The sequence below is a fragment of the Mytilus californianus genome, unplaced genomic scaffold (assembly GCF_021869535.1).
Source record: "Mytilus californianus isolate M0D057914Y unplaced genomic scaffold, xbMytCali1.0.p SCAF_3, whole genome shotgun sequence".
Classification (NCBI taxonomy): Eukaryota; Metazoa; Mollusca; class Bivalvia; order Mytilida; family Mytilidae; genus Mytilus; species Mytilus californianus.
In genome coordinates this window covers 63852483-63870355 of record NW_026262679.1, presented here as the reverse complement: position 1 = coordinate 63870355, position 17873 = coordinate 63852483, and the positions used below count along the sequence as shown (strand labels likewise).

Sequence of the window (17873 nt, the reverse complement as noted above, 5' to 3'; positions counted from 1 at the left end):
CGTTAACTTTTACAAAAATCTTCTCCTCTGAAACTTGGCCACAATCATCATTTGGGTATCTAGTTTAAAAAATGTGTCCTATGACCCGGCTCACCAACCAAGATGGCCACCATGGCTAAAAATAGAACATAGGGGTAAAATGTAGATTTTGGCTTATATCCCTGAAACAAAGCATTTAGAGCAAATCTGACATGGGATAAAATTGTTTTTCAGGTCAAGATCTATCTGCCCTGAAATTTTCAGACAAATCAGACAACCCATTGTTGGGTTGCTGCCCCTGAATTGGTAATTTTAAGAAAATTTTGCTGTTTTTGGTTATTATCTTGAATATTATTATAGATAGAGATAAACTGTAAACAGCAATAATGTTCAGCAAAGTAAGATCTACAAATAAGTTAACATGACCAAAATTGTCAAATGACCCCTTAAGGAGTTATTGCCATTTATATATATTTAATTTTTAACAATTTTTCGTAAATTTTTGTAATCTTTTACAAAAATCATCTCCACTGGAACTACTGAGACAAATTTAACCAAACTTGGCCACAATCATCATTAGGGTATCTAGTTTAAAAAATATGTCCGATGACCCCGCCTGCCAACCAACATGGCCGACATGGCTAAAAATGTAACATAGGGGTAAAATGCAGTTTTTGGCTAATATCTCAAACTAAAGCAAAAGTATAATGGTTGCATTATTTCATACATCAATTGTAAACAAAAATATCAGGTGAGCGACACAGGCTCCTGGGAGCCTCTAGTTTTCATTTTTGCCTATTATCTGGAAAACTATAATAGATAGAGAGAAACTTTAAATTGCAAAAATGATCAGAAGGACAAGTTCCTCAAATACATCTTATGGTTGAAATCGTCAGTTGACTCCTTATTAGAGTTATTGCCCTTTGATGATGATTTCCACAATTTTCCGGTCCACTGAACATAGAAAATGATAGTGCAAGTGGGGCATCTGTGTACTATGGATACATTCTTGTTTAATGTAAATAAGTAAGTTCAAGCTACTCAACAGAGAGAAAAATGATGTTACAGATAAATGTTTCTAATAGTTAATCATACCTGTCAACCTCTGAAACTGAAAATGCAGGTCATGACCTGCATTGAAGAAGAAAATGTCAGGTCATAACGCATATGAACTTTTCGGTCCAATTTTAGTATTGAGAATTTTTTTTATTTACTATAAAATATACATGTACCACTGAGTTTCCTAAAAATAATCACTTTTGTAATTGTTAAGTATATAAATATTTATCATTCTAAAGCAATGCCCTTTTATTGTTTTATTCTCACTAGTTTTAATACTTCTTTTTATTAGTGAATGTCATATACCCCAGCTATACATGTAATTAGAAATCAATTAAAGCTAATGTGCTCCTATACACAGGAGATGGATAAATAAAAAGAAGTCAGTGTGTTTCCTTTCAGTGTATTATTTAGAGCATATGGATTTGATTTAAAGCTTTTACATTTAAGTGATAACAAAATTATTCTCTCCAACAGAATTGTATTAAAAGGTACAAATTGTTTTAAAATGATTTTTACCAGATATTTGATATTTGCAAACGGCAAATCTTTTAATCAGGACATAGAATTGTATGTCAAGCTTGACTGGCTTCAACTTTCTGGGGGTTCAATTAACAAACAATCCTTAAATTGTTACTTTTCAATCAAATGTAATGTTTTGATAGCTGTCATTGGCATGGTAAATAAGCAAATTCTAATTTCAATTGTTTACCTTTTTCAAAGGAAAAATGCAGAGAAAACCGAAAGTATATTTGATTTCTAAATACTGGAAACAATACCAGTCAGAAATACGGGTGAAAATAGGTCATTTTCTGAAATCCTGGGTTATAGTTGTCAGTCGACCCCTTTAGGAGTTATTGCCCTTTATAGTCAATTTTTAACAATTTTTCTTAAATTTTTGTAATCTTTTACAAAAATCTTCTTCGCTGAAACTACTGAGACAAATTTAACCATACTTGGCCATAATCATTAATAGGGTATCTAGTTAAAAAAATTTGTCCGATGACCCCGCCTTCCAACCATCATGGCCGACATGGTTAAAAATAATACATAGGGGTAAAATGCAGTTTTTGGTTTATATCTCTGAAACTATAGCATTTAGAGCAAATCTGACAGGTGGCAAAAATGTTCATCAGATTTAGATTTATCTGCCCTGAAATTTTCAGACGAATCAGACAGCCGTTGTTGGGTTGCTGCCCCTGAGTTAGTAATTTTACAGAAATTTTGCAGTTTTTTGTTATTATCTTAGATATCATTATAATATCTAATATCTAATACTATTAATTATGATTTTAACCTTATTTTACATGATTTCCAAAGCATCAGTAAATACAGGTGAGCGACACAGGCTCTTGAGAGCCTCTAGTTAGGATCTGTCAGATTTCTACTATCTGTTTTTCTATACTTTGAATTTTTTAATATGTTGAATGAACTTGAATATTTTATCATACTTCTTCTGAACAAAATGACTTCCGGTTTTGTCAGCAGCTTGGCAGTGATGAGTTGAAACTTATGAGCACCCCTATGGATCTGTCAGACACCTACATGTTTTCCTGTTTTCTGCCTGAAAGAAAGTTGCAGAATGCGAGACATAAGGATTATAGTTGAGCAGTGGCAGCAACGCCATAAACTATTTGTATATAGTTTTATATTTCAGAAGGTAGAAGACCTGGATGCTTCATACCTTGCATACTGATACCTTATGTTATGAAGTTTCTGTCTGTCATGTCTATTTTCCTTGACCTCATTTTCATGGTTCAGTGACTGCTTAAAAAAAAAAATTACAGTTTTTTGTTACATGAAATATTCACTTTACAGTTTTTTGTTACTCTCTTATGAGTAATAGGATAACTAAATTTGGTATATGTGTTCCATGGAAAACTTTCTTCATGTCTGTCACCTGACCTGGTACTCATTTCATGGATCAGTGATCAAGGTAAAAGTTATGTGGTCAAATCTGTATCTCAGATACTATAAGTATTAGTATAAAAATAAGGAGATGTGGTATGATTGCCAATGAGACAACAATTAGGTCAACTATATTTGGTGTATGGAATGATTGTAAGATGTACATGTCTGGCTTGAAGGTTTCATCTGACCTTGACCTCAATTTCATGGTTCATTGTGTAACAGTGGTTTGATTCCGCCAGTGTACTTTATCCGGAGGAAGAAAATCCCCAGTGATTTTTATCCACCAACAAAAATTCACTAGGTTTTTCTATCTGGGTCCAGTGTAAAACATCCACCAGTCATTATAAGGTTCTAAAAAGGGTTTTTTGAATGGGAAACATATATAAAATGTGGAATAATAGTTTTTAGTCTATTTGAAACTTGCATAAATGATTTATGTAAAAAGTGGAGAGTTTTCATCCAAGGAATGTTCACACTAGTGTTTTTAAACAAGGAATGATTACACTAGTGATTTTGTACCGGAATGATTGCTCTAGTTATTTTGTACCGGGATTAATTACACTAGTGCATTAGATCCATACATTGATGAAGTGATTAGTACTCATTTTGAACACACGATAACACAATAATTCTTATTAACGAATAAGATTTAAATATTTTTTCTATGCAAATCTTTAAAATCATATGCTTTTAAATTGTCACTAATTGTAATATTTATATTTATTGGGTTGCTGAAGTTTTTCTGTGTATTTGCTTTTCGGTCGACTTCTATAATTGAAACTTTATGTAAGAACAAATCTGCTCTTTAAATTTGGTTTATATCAAGTTCAATGTCCTGATCATTGATAAAGTATTTTGAGTTATAAAAACATCCTCCTCATCATCATCAATATTATTTATAATTACTAAATTGACTCAGATTAATTAAACTGGTTCCTTGAAAATCATTTTAATTTTAACCCATTTATTTATGTAAACAATAAACCGGTCTAATATAAACAAAACAACGATATCAAGATCGACGCTTTCACACTATTTACATCCAATATTCTCTAGTGAAAAACAGTTACCCGTAATAAATACATGGCGGAATGAAAGTATGCTTACAGTTGGACAATGTTTATTTTTTGTGGTTTGGTCTATTTCTCAGGTACTATTAGCAATAGGGCCACTAAATTTGGTGTATTGAATGATTGTAAGGTGTACATGTCTGTCTGGCAGGTTTGATCTGACCTTGACCTCATTTTCCTGGTTAATTGGACAATATTTAGTTTTCGTGGTTTGGTCTTTTTCTCAGATATTGTAAGCAATAGGTCAATTATATTTAGTGTATGGAAAGATTGTAAGTTGTATGTGTCTGTCCTGCAGGGTTCATATAACCTTGACCTCATTTTTATGGTTCATTGGTCAATGATAAGTTTGCATAATTTTGTCAGTTTATCAGATACTATAAGCAACAGGTCAACTATATTAATATTTGGTGTATGGAATGATTGCAAGGTGTACATGTCTGTCTGGTAGGGTTCATATTACCTTGACCTCACTTTCATGGTTCATTAGTCAATGTTAAGATTTTGTGGTTTGATCTGTTTTTCAGGTACTATTAGAGATAGGACCATCGTATTTGGTGTATAGAATGATTGTAAGGTGAACATATCTGTCTCATGTGTCTGGCATGGTTCATCTGACCTTTACCTTATTTTTATAGAACATTGATAATGTTTATGTGATATTTGCAGTAAAACTTTTATATTAAAGACTTTCCACATGAATTGAATGATAAGTTAAAGGCAGGATACATTTCAGTATGTGCACTCTTGTTTGAAAATTTCAACTGCAAATAATTTGTCAGTCTCCATTTTTTACTGCTATCGATGTCAATCTCTATTATTATTTTTGTGTCACTGATGAAGGTATTTTTCACCTGTAAATCAAAGAACTTGGATAATTATATGACTTCACTTGACAGCTTGGGTGTCAAACCTGTTATTGATTAACGTTTGTTTTTTACCTCAGGCTAGCTACTGTTATGTTATTAATGATAAGTGTATTATAAAACACATGACAGAAATTTTGAGTTATGTCCCTTGTTTTACCATGTTTTTCAAGTTACCCTCCTTCAAATAATGTAAATTAATAAAAAATATAAATGCAATACAAATTAAACGCAACATTATATGAGAATGGTTATTGAATATTTCATCTTTCTAAAAACATATATATATAAGAAAATTATATATTTTGAAAATTATTTGAGAAATCTATATACTTCTTTTCAATGCCTAAGTTGAAATTTATAAGTTATCGCTTAATTTATTAATTTGTTTAGACCCACATGGGTAGTCAAGGTCGTTAAAAACCCCCCTTGTTCAATTTGTTTATCTTAGTGGCCAGCCAACATTTGTTTTCAGGTTATCATATATCTAAGTAAACAGCAATCCGCAAATCTCGGCAGATTCCGCTACCTTACATCTGTCTATGTGTATAGAATAAAGGAAACAGTGATGTGTGTGAGACATCATTAAAAATTTTCTAGAAAAACACATGGACTATGGAAATGTGTAACATATCTGTTGAATAAATACACCATGTTATAGATTTATTATTTGTTAGAAATTGCTTATTTTTATGTATATATCGCAAGGTGTGATTGATTAATTTACTGTTTTTGTTGAGCCTGCGACATTTATGTCTCGAAAGCAAGACATAGCAATCCTAGATTCTGTTGACGCCGTCAACATTTAGGTTCAGTCTATTTTTTTAAACATGAATAAAAGAGAGGCAAAAGATACCAAAGGGACATTCAAACTCTTAAGTAAAAAATATACTGACAACGCCATGGCTAAAAAAGAAAAAGACCAACAGACAAACAACAGTATACAAAACACAACATAGAAAACTAGAGACTGAGAAACACGAACCCCACCAAAAACTGGTGGTGATCTCAGGTGCTCCGAAAGGGTAAGCAGATCCTGCTCCACATGTGGCACCCGTTGTGTAGCTCATGTTAGTACAAACCCGGTTATAAGTCTAATTAGGTAGGTCACATTCGGGAAAAGGGGACAGGAATGTAGTTATGACAATTGGAACATATCCGCTATCATCTGTGAACGGATATTCCATAAGGGTCAACCAACTCATGATGGCGTCAAATAAATTTGTCAAACCTGTATGAAATGTTATGAAATTTGGACAGAGGCTTTTTTATGACCAGAAGACAGTATCCAGAGCAAAATTTTGAAATTTTTTCTTTTCAATTTTCCATATTTACTGATAAATAGACTTAGTTTTTATCCCTTTAAAATTAAGATACAGTCCAGGATTCAAATTTTTTTTAGACATCAATAACTTTGTCAAACCTTCACAAATTTCATTTTTTCCAGGAACAGTCTACAGATAGACCTTGTAAAACATGAATAATTTTATCAATTAAAATGATATTTCAGGAAACTTCCACAGAACTCTCCTCATTAACAGACAGCAATGCAAAGTTTATAAAGTATTATATCTCATTTTACACTTGGACTTTATAATAACACTGAAAACATAGACAACAGTGAAAGCAGGCGATACACTGGGTTCGAGGGAACCCTTATGAATTTTTTATGGCCCTGCCTGGTCGGGGCCATATAGTTTTACCCTTGTCTGTCATTCCGTCATTCCGCAACAAATCATTATACAGAGTTTTTTTCAAAACCTCTTCAGACATTGGGCTAATTTTTGTTATGTGAGTTCTCCATGATGAGTTACAGATCAAGTGTACGTTTCGTTCTGCTCCGCTGATTTTAGTCAGTATTACAGGCTTTAGACTTTGAAAATAACAGTTATACGGACTTTTTTCATAACCGCTTCAGGATATTAGGCTGATTTTGGTATGTGAGTTCTCTATGATGAGTTACAGATCAAGTTCACTTTTGTTCCGCTCTGCTGATTTTAAACTGCATCCCCAGTGGTGAAAGCAGGTCTAGTAACTACTCAACTCCTTCCGTCAGTCTGAAAGACCTTGCATATTGAATCATCATCAAAGATTTCTAGTCTTCTATAAAGAAATGATTTTATATTGGTCTAGAGTTTGATCATGTTGAGTTGTAATGTGTAAGCAATTTTTATACGCCCGTCAATTTTTGACGGGACGTATTATGGTATACAAATGTCTGGTGTCGACTGTCCGTCCGTCCGTCTGTCTGTCCGGCATAAACATGTCGCACCTTAACTTGAGAATGACTTATCCAAATTTCATGAAACTTAACATAGTTGTTTCTTATGATGGTCAAACAATCTGTATACTTTTTGGTGAAAATAAGATTAAAACTTTTTGAGTTACGGGACTTAGTAACTAAAACAGGTGTGTGTTTTTTTTCACATGTTGCGCCGTATCTCAAAAACAATTTATGATTATTGCTTAAAACTTTACACACTTCTTAGTTATATTAATCTTAAGATCTGTATACTTTTTGGTGATGATTCAAAATTTTATTTTAGAGATATTGAGTATTTTGTTACAAAAGGGGAGGGGTTTTTCACGTGTCGCGCCTTATCTCAAAAACAGTTTATGATTATTGCTTAAAACTTTACACACTTCTTAGTTATATTAACCCTAAGATCTGTATACTTTTTGGTGATGATTCAAAATTTTATTTTTGAGTTATTGAGTATTTTGTATAAAAAAAAGGGGGAGGGGTTTTTCACATGTCGCGCCATATCTCAAAAACGATTTATGATAATTGCTTAAAATTTTACACACTTCTTAGTTATATTAATCTAAAGATCTGTATACTTTTTGGTTTTGATTCAAAATTTTATTTTTGAGATATTGATTTTTTTTTTTTAAAAGGGGGTTTTTCACATGTCGCGCCGTATCTCAAAAACGATTTATGATTATTGCTTAAAATTTTACACACTTCTTAGTTATATTAATCTAAAGATCTGTATACTTTTTGGTTCAAAATTTTATTTTAGAGATATTGAGTTTTTTGTAAAAAAAAAAGGGGGTTTTCGCATGTCACGCCGTATGTCAGAAACTATTTATGCTTATTGCATAAAAATTCACACACAAGACGAAGGGCGTATCATGCACTCATGGCGCAGCTGTTTATTAGATCTGCGGTGCAGCCACTTCCTGTTTGCTAATAATTTTAACTTTAACTAAATGTACAAGGAAAATTTTCATCAAATTTTCATGGCTTCTATGAAAGGGAATAATTTTATATTTGGTCCAGAGCTTGATCATGTTGAGTTGTACTGCATTAACAAATTTTAGATCTGCAGTACATCCACTTCCTGATTGCCGATAGTTTGAAATTTAACTACTCGTTGTTAAAGGAAATTGTTCGTCAAACCAGTATTGGTCTTGAATGCTGATTACTATCCATGCATGTCTGTGTTCACACTTGTTGTTGAAATATCAGGCTTTCAACTTTTTGCGACGGGGCAATTCGTGTCGTTCTGACACATCTATATATAGCTAGATTTTTTGGCCAGGTGAGCTTTTCTCAATACTTGGTGTCCGTTGTACGTTGTTAACTTTTACAAAAATCTTCTCCTCTGAAACTACTGGGCCAAAGTTAACCAAACTTAACCACAATCATCATTGGGGTATCTAGTTTAAAAAATGTGTCCGATGACCTGGCCCACCAACCAAGATGGCTGTCATGGCTAAAAATAGAACATAGGGGTAAAATGTAGATTTTGGCTTATATCTCTGAAACCAAAGCATTAAGAGCAAATCTGACATGGGGTAAAATTGTTCATCAGGTCAAGATCTATCTGCCCTGAAATTTCAGACAAATGAGACAACCCGTTGTTGGGTTGCTGCCCCTGAATTAGTCATTTTAAGGAAATTTTGCAGTTTTTGGTTATTATCTTGAATAATATTATTGATAGAGATAAACTGTAACAGCAATAATGTTCAGCAAAGTAAGATCTACAAATAAGTTAACATGACCAAAATTGACAATTGACCCATTAAGGAGTTATTGCCCTTTATAGTCAATTTTTCGAAAATTTTTGTAATCTTTTACAAAAATCTTCTCCTCTGAAACTACTGGGCAAAATAAAATCAAACTTGGTCACAATCATCATTAGGGTATTTAGTTTAAAAAATGTGTCCAACGACCCCGCCTGCCAACCAACATGGCAGCCATGGCTAAAAATTGAACATAGGGGTAAAATGCAGTTTTTGGTTTATATCTCTGAAACTTAAGCATTTAGAGCAAATTTGACAGGGTTAAAATGATCATCAGGTTAAGATCTATCTGCCCTGAAATTTTCAGACGAAACAGAAAAACCTGTTGTTGGGTTGCTGCCCCATAATTAGTAATTTTAAGGAATTTTGCAGTTTTTGGTAATTATCTTGAATATTATTATAGATAGAGATAAACTGTAAACAGCAATAATGTTCAGCAAAGTAAGATCTACAAATAAGTACATGACCAAAATTGTCAATTGATCCCTTAAGGAGTTATTGCCCTTTATAGTCAACTTTTAACAAATTTTTCATAAATTTTTGTAATCTTTTACAAAAATCTTCTCCTCTTAAACTACTGGGCCAAATAAAATCAAACTTGGCCACAATCATCATTAGGGTATTTAGTTTAAAAAATGTGCCTGCCAACAAAGATGGACGACGTGGCTAAAAATATTACATATGGGGTAAAATGCAAGTTTTGTCTATTATTCTGATAACAGTTACAAATGGAGGAAATCTGAAAGGGTAAAATTATTCAGAATGTTGAGCTCTACCAATTGTCCATATACGTCAAAACTGTCAGACGATTTCCTGTAGGAGTTATTGCCCTTAAATGACAAATTTTACTACTTTTTTTCATTTTTGCCTATTATCTTGAAAACTATAATAGATAGAGAGAAACTTGAAATTGCAAAAATGATCAGAAGGACAAGTTCTACAAATAAGTCTTATGGTTGAAATCGTCAGTTGACTCCTTATAAGAGTTATTGCCCTTTGATGGCAAATTTTTTTTGCGTTTTTGTCTTATATCTTAAAACTTATGATAGATAGAAAGAAACTTAAATAAACAAAAATGATCAGCAAGACAAGATCTACAATTAAGACAAATGGCAGATTTTGTCCGATGACTCCTTATTGGAGTTATTGCCCTTTAATGACGATTTTTATACCATTTTTTTTGCGTTTTGCCTTATATAATAAAAATTATGATAGATAGATAAAAATTTAAATAATCAAAAATTGAAAAGCAAGACAAGACCTACTTACAAGTCAAATTTTGCCGATATAATTAGTAGACTGTTACTCTTTATAGGAGTTATTGCCCTTAAATTGGGATTTTTTTTTTTTACCCTCTCTTTTGTGTTTGGAGCAAAAGCTAAATAAGGTAGAGAGAAACTAAACAGACTTCAATATCAGCAATATAAGATAAAAAAAAAACAAAGATTTTTGTCATTAATTCTATTCTCATCTACAATGTTGGAGAGTGTCCTTTGTTGAATATGCATATAGACCAAGGTGAGCGACACAGGCTTTTTAGAGCCTCTAGTTTTTATATAATTAATGTCCAGTTAATAATTACTGTTGACATCAAAATTGTTTTATAGGAGTTAATTGTTGCCCTGAAACAACAAATTTTTCCATTTTATTTTCTTTTTTGCCTATTATCTGGAAAACTATAATAGACAGAAACTTTAAGACAAAAAGGATCATCAAGACAAGATCTACAAATAAGTAAAACATTGAAATCGTCAGTTGACAACTTATTGAAGTTATTGCCTGTTAATGAAGATTGTTACCATTTTTCTTCTTCATTTTTGCCTATTATCTTGACAATGATAATAGACAGAAACTTTAAGGCAAAGAAGATCATCAAGACAAGATCTACAAATAAGTAAAACATTGAAATCGTCAGTTGACACCTTATTGAAGTTATTGCCTGTTAATGAAGATTGTTACCATTTTTCTTCTTCATTTTTGCCTATTATCTTGACAATGATAATAGACAGAAACTTTAAGGCAAAGAAGATCATCAAGACAAGATCTACAAATAAGTAAAACATTGAAATCGTCAGTTGACACCTTATTGAAGTTATTGCCTGTTAATGAAGATTGTTACCATTTTTCTTCTTCATTTTTGCCTATTATCTTGACAATGATAATAGACAGAAACTTTAAGGCAAAGAAGATCATCAAGACAAGATCTACAAATAAGTAAAACATTGAAATCGTCAGTTGACACCTTATTGAAGTTATTGCCTGTTAATGAAGATTGTTACCATTTTTCTTCTTCATTTTTGCCTATTATCTTGACAATGATAATAGACAGAAACTTTAAGGCAAAGAAGATCATCAAGACAAGATCTACAAATAAGTAAAACATTGAAATCGTCAGTTGACACCTTATTGAAGTTATTGCCTGTTAATGATGATTATTCCCAATTTTTTTTTCTTCATTTTTGCCTATTATCTTGACAATGATAATAGACAGAAACTTTAAGGCAAAGAAGATCATCAAGACAAGATCTACAAATAAGTAAAACATTGAAATAGTCAGTTGACACCTTATTGAAGTTATTGCCTGTTAATGAAGATTGTTCCCAATTTTTTTTTCATTTTTGCCTATTATCTCATAAATTATAATAGATAGGAAGAAATTGAGGTATAATGACAATAGAGTCCAAATGTTTACAATGTTATTGCTCATATCACCTTAACTCTATACATATTCTCATTTTCAGACAACAGGAAGTTTCAGCATCACCACATACAAAGATTTGCTAAGAAACTATACAAAATATGGAGTAGAATATGATGAATATAGGTAAGATTTGTTTGCTTTATGTTTGCTATGTCACATCAGTCCAAATAGCTATCTATACCTCAGCATATAATATATTGTAATGGAAATTCTCTTATGGTTGTGGCCCATTTCTATTTCCAGAAGAAGAGTTATCTCAAAAAGAGTTGTTTCACATATCACACCTAATGAAGTGCTATTTCACATATCACACCAAATGATACCACATATGTGTTAAATTGTTTTTTCTTTCAATTTTTTCTTAAAACTGTTTCCAAGGGACAGAAAAATCCGATATGGTTTCGGAAGCTTGTTTAAGATAAACCACTAGGAGGAGAAAGTTAACAAAGGCTTAAACATATGGGATGTCAACACTAAATGTGCACTCGGTTAGGACGAAATCAATTTAAATCATTCAGATCCTGTTACATTTTTTTCTATTCTGAAATAAACCATTTTCTCAAAATTTGCAATCAAACAGTACATTAAAAACATGTGGCCCCACAATAAATGAATGATCGGTGCTTCGATGAAGGTAATTCAGAAAAGCGCTTTAAATGCAAACAAATTATAAAAAGATATTGTCATTATTAACCTATTTTATTCAAACGGCAAAAACAAACTGATTAAAAGAACAGAGTTCCAATGCCCCAAACGTTGCACATATTTTATCTGTCCATGGGCATTATAACTTAAAAAAAAATTTTTTGTTTGTTCTTTAAATTTTTTTAAATATCATAATAGAGATGCAGGCTTGAGAGCAAATGCAATGCAGTTTCTGATATAATTAATATTTCCAAGGGGCATAACTCTTTTAAAAATAATTGATTGGCACCGATTTTTGAAATTATCCAAGACAATGCTGATAATTAAACCTTTGATATACATTTTATAAAGATCTGGCAAAAATTGTTCACGTGAGAGCGCTTACAATGCAATTTTCCATATAATTAATATTTTCAAGGGGCATAACTCTTTTAAAAATAATTAATCGGCACTAATTTTCAAACTTAGCAACAATGCTGATATAAACCTAATTTATAAGTTTTATAAAAATCTGGCAAGAATTGTACACGTGAGAGCCCTCACAAGACGGGACGGACAAACGGCCTCCCAGACGATTAGCAAAGGTGCTGTTATGTGGGGGGGGGGGGGGGGGCATATTGCTCACATAGGCTTCCATAAAAGCCCGAGAGTATTCACAAGCCTTATAAGGAGTTTTTATAACAAGTATTCAAGTGTGTATGTAAATTAAAAGGGTTGTTATTTCTTTGTGTGTATAAATGGAGATGTGGGATATACAATAAAACAGCAACTGGCCAACTAAAGACACACAAAACCGAAGACATCTAGATAACACTTGACTAATGCAGGATGGACGAGTATTTTTTTACAGCTATTTTGTAGTGTTAGTAAACATTCGTTGGTCTCTAGAATTGGAAAGTTAATAAGTATATTTAGTATAGCAAGTATTAAATCAGCAGTAGCTATCAAATTATAACATCACATGTTCACAACAAAAGTCAGATTTTAACTATAACAGCAACATATTGCAGTCTCCTAGTACATATTGGTTAAAGTCTTTAAACTTCTTGTATTTCAGAAGAAAACTCAAACCATTATGAAATACGGAGATGTATGATTGCCAACGAGACAACTTTCCATCAAACCCCAAATGACGTAGATGTTAGCTTGCTTACATTGCTACATTTGAGATCTCCCAATTACCATTCACTATGAACTGCTTATTCAAATGATATTTTGTCACCAAATGCCTTATAAATTGAACATCATCATATATGCTAATATATATTTTGCTCCCTCGACAAAATGCTGGGAGCATATAATTTTACCCGTGTCCATTCGACAGTCCTTCCCGCACTTGGTATATAGGGTTTATAAGGCTAATTTGTTTGGACTACAGTTTTTAAGCTTAAACTTTTAAATTATGTACCTGGTGTTAGTACATATACTAAAGATGTGCATCTTGTCAGATGTTTTTTTTTAAATGACATGTTGCTGAATTTGGCATTTTGATTTTTTTTTTTAATAATTTTCCACGAATGACAGAATATTGAACTTTGTCTTTTTAAGTGGAATTTTGCATACAGTTTGCAAGGTTTGTCCAACTAACTACGCACACAACTCCCACGATTACACCATACAGAGTATACTATATTTAGAATGTGTATTTTATCAGGATGTTTATTTTCTTTATTATTTTCACAACTAACAGAATGTTTAACCTTTTTTGACGGCTGCATCAAATGTGTCTTTTAGACACAACTTTTTCAAATTGAATTGTATTGTCCTGAAAATTCATGAAATAGTTGCCACTGTTTGTTAAGCAACCATCAATCAATCAATTCAATTTGCACTTCAACATCAATGTTTACCAAATCGAGTTTTTGGAGTACTATATTTTATTCATGCATGTATACAGTATATTGAATATATAGGAAATTTACGACAGGGGAAATGAAAACAAAATAACAAACACTATTCAGATATTTTTTTCAATACCTCTGAATGAAAATAACGTTATTCTGTATTCAGTAACGTCACATGTTTTCTGTCAAATTTTAAGTGTATTGGTCAATTTTGAAGCAATGTATCTAAAAAAACAAGGATGGTGACATGTTTTTCTATACATGCATGGATTCAGTATACAATCCTATATAATAATAATAATATTATGTTAGTTTTTAGTCTTTCTCCCTATATAGCCATAGCCATCCATTTAAAAATCTACGAAAATAAGTTTAAAAAAGGGCATTTTCCCTATGTATCTATGTAAAGTTGTCCCATAAATTGGCGTTTTCTTATAAAAATTACAAAAAAAGCAAATATGGTGACCCCAGTCTTTTTCAGATAGAGCAGGTGCGATTTTTTTAATTTGAATTTATTGTCTAAAAGAAATGCACTACGAAATAACTGTTTTCTCAGACCTAAGGTATTGAATTTCAGATCTGTGTATGTTGCCTTTCATAAATTTGTGGAAACAATATCGGGTCCTATATAAAATCAAAACTGGGTCCTGATGTAAGTAAACAAATTTGGTAGAAACAGGTCCTTCAATTTTGACATGACCAATCTGTATTGTTTCATGAGTAGAAATACAAATATTGAGGTGCTCAAAGTAACTAATCTTGCAAACTCCATGTATATATCTTTCTTTCTGTCTGTTTATTTCTGTACTATGTGCATAATTTAATGAGAAGTTAAACAAATCTGAGGTGAAGTTCACTCTAGTCATCCTTTTAACATGCCTTTTTACTTATTTCTCCATTAATCTAGAACTGTTGTAGAAAATATGACATCTCATAATTGAAAATAGTTATATTGTTCAATATCATCAAAATAACAGACATTTTACTTTATCTCTGTCTGTAGGTTGTCCTTCACTGTACCGATATTAGATACTTTTGAGACCAAACATTTTTTGCTGGGGTACTGTATAGACACAGTGTGCTTGTTAACTTAACCAATGTTAAAGACTTTGTTTACCATGAATTAATGGTATACTCATTATAAATTCAATTGAAAAACAGGACATGAATAAGATGAATTTACTTGAGACAATAATCCCATATAATAACCAATACATATCAAAGACATACATGTAGTGCTTCTTTTGGTGTTGAAAGTATTGATTTCACAATGGCTGCCTATTTTGTTGTATAAAGAAAAAAATTGTAAAATTATAAGGTGGCACATTCATCAAAGATTTAATTATTTTACAGGTGGTATGGTGGTATTGGTTTATCCTCTGTCATATTGCTGATAGTATTGTTGCTCCTTATTGGACTCATGTTTGCTGTATTTGGACACAGCACAGATGTAGATCCAACAGAACGTTCATGTCTTTCTTCGTGTGGTGGACATATGTTCATGGCGTAAGTTATTAAAATATATCCGATCAATTCAAAGATTAACACCACAAATAGTAAGATGGGGAATTAGGAGATAACTGTATTGTATTTTAAGCTTGGCCTTCGTAAAACGTATATTTAAATGTCGCAAATTGAGTTAACCTAGCGAAACATAGCGTATTGTATTTTAAAATACAATACAGTTATCTCCATTCTAACGCCACATATTAAAATAAATTTCATTTCAGAAAATATTTTGGCTTAAAAATGCTATCAATGAAAAAGTCTGCAAAATTGTTACATCGTCTTTGGCATCTAAACAGTGTGACGTCATAGGTATACTCCCGATATCAAACATGAACACTAGACTTATTTATACTTTTTGTACGCTTCTGCTTGGTTTAAATATTGACACACAAAAAAATTGGATTTCAAATTGGTGGCTTTCCTTAGTTACGGACGGGTAGAACGTGGAATCTAACCCTTCAAAATATTTGAAAATTATCTTACTGAAAGATTTGACTTTTAAGCTTTTGGTCCCGTCTGTGATGTAAGTCACGGAAATTTAGACAGGGATTGCTTTTCCGGCATAGACGATGACGATGTTTGCATCAACAATTGTTAAGTTTTCTGTTTAAGTTATTTTGATAGGAACTACTTACGAAAGATCATTGATATTTAATATAAAGTTGCATTACTATCAAAACAGTTTGACGATTATTTTGAGGCACTGCCCCAGGTCATGGTCCAGTGACTTTGAATTAATTAGCAATTGTCAATGTTAAGTTTTCTGCTAAAGTTAGTTTTATAGGATCTACTTGTGATAGATCAATGATATTTTGAAGGAAGTTGCATTACTATCAGTACATATCAGTTTGACAAGTATTTTGAGGCCCTGCCCCCAAAGACATGGTCCAGTGACTTTGAATTAATTAGCAATTTTCAATGTTAAGTTTTCTGCTTAAGTCAGTTTGATAGGAACTACTTGTGATAAATCATTGATGTTTAATATAAAGTTGCATTACTATCAGTACATATAAGTTTGACAACTATTTTGAGGCCCTGTCCCCTAGGTCATGGTCCAGTGTATTTGAATTAATTAGCAATTTTCAATGTCAAGTTTTCTGCTTAAGTCAGTTTGATAGGAACTACTTGTGAGAGATCAATGATATTTTGTATGAAGTTGCATTACTGTCAGTTCGTATCTGACTATCGGTTTGACAACTATTTCGAGGCCCTGCCCCCTAGGTCATAGTCCAGCGGCTTTCAATTAATAAGCAATTTTTAATGTTAAGTTTTCTGCTTCAGTCAGTTTGATAGGAACTACTTGTGATAGATCAATGATATTTTCTATAAAGTTGCATTACTATCAGTACATATATTAGTTTGACAACTATTTTGAGGCCCTGCTCCCTAGGTCATGGTCCAGTGTATTTGATTTAATTAGCAATTTTCAGTGTTAAGTTTCCTGCTTAAGTTAGATTGATAGGAGCTACTTACAATAGACAACAACATTTTCTATAAAGTTACATTACTGTCTGTACATCTCAGTTTGTCAACAATTTTCAGGCCCTGCCAGCTAGATCATAGTCCAGTGACTTTGAATTAATAAGCAATGTTGCTATCCATCAGATTGTCTTTTTCTGTACAGGTGAGACATATCTCTAGGATTTAATATTATCTGCCATGAAATTATGTCCACTGGACACTTTTTCACAGAAAATTGTGTCCACGGACATAATGTTATTATGAAATATCTTCCGGACAATATTTACTTATGAAATCGTGTCCACAGATGTGAAAAAGTGTCCTTCAAAGAAAGGACAATATTTCATATGAAAAAGTGTCCTTCATAGAATGGACAGTATTTCACGTGAAAAAATGTCCACTCTCAATACCTACAAAATGTATACATAGCTTCAGTCTTTTATCTTAATTGAAGTTTTAAAATTAGCAATGGGGGTTTTGTCTCTATTAAAACTGGAGTATTGAATTCATACAAAATGTGATCATCACCATGTGTAATTAAACATAAATTATACAATAAAACATGTACTAATACACACAAAAACAGTTAATACATTTAATAGAACTTAATATGAACTATGTGAATAATAATACATGTAATTCATTGCAATATATACAAAATCATGTAATATTCAAGAATAGTAATCATAAATACTGTTCTTCCTTTGTATATATCAAATTTATACTGGTTCTTAATTGGTTTGTTTTAGTAATAGAAAATTAAATATAGCTAAAACATTTCATTGACTTTTTTATTATC

The 17873-nt window shown here is 32.0% G+C and overlaps 1 protein-coding gene and 1 long non-coding RNA gene across 3 annotated transcripts in view; both read left to right on the top strand.

Annotated features, from left to right (window-relative positions):
* The window catches only part of LOC127733190 (uncharacterized), a 222126-nt gene that overhangs the window by 88587 nt on the left and 115666 nt on the right, over nt 1-17873 (top strand). The window lies entirely within an intron of this gene.
* The window catches only part of LOC127733119 (prominin-1-like), a 226586-nt gene that overhangs the window by 94379 nt on the left and 114334 nt on the right, over nt 1-17873 (top strand). For both annotated transcript variants that reach the window (XM_052242417.1, XM_052242418.1), the window contains exons 12-13: nt 11656-11738; nt 15458-15610. In XM_052242417.1, the coding sequence (XP_052098377.1) occupies nt 11656-11738; nt 15458-15610 (236 nt within the window). The remainder of the gene's footprint in view (nt 1-11655; nt 11739-15457; nt 15611-17873) is intronic.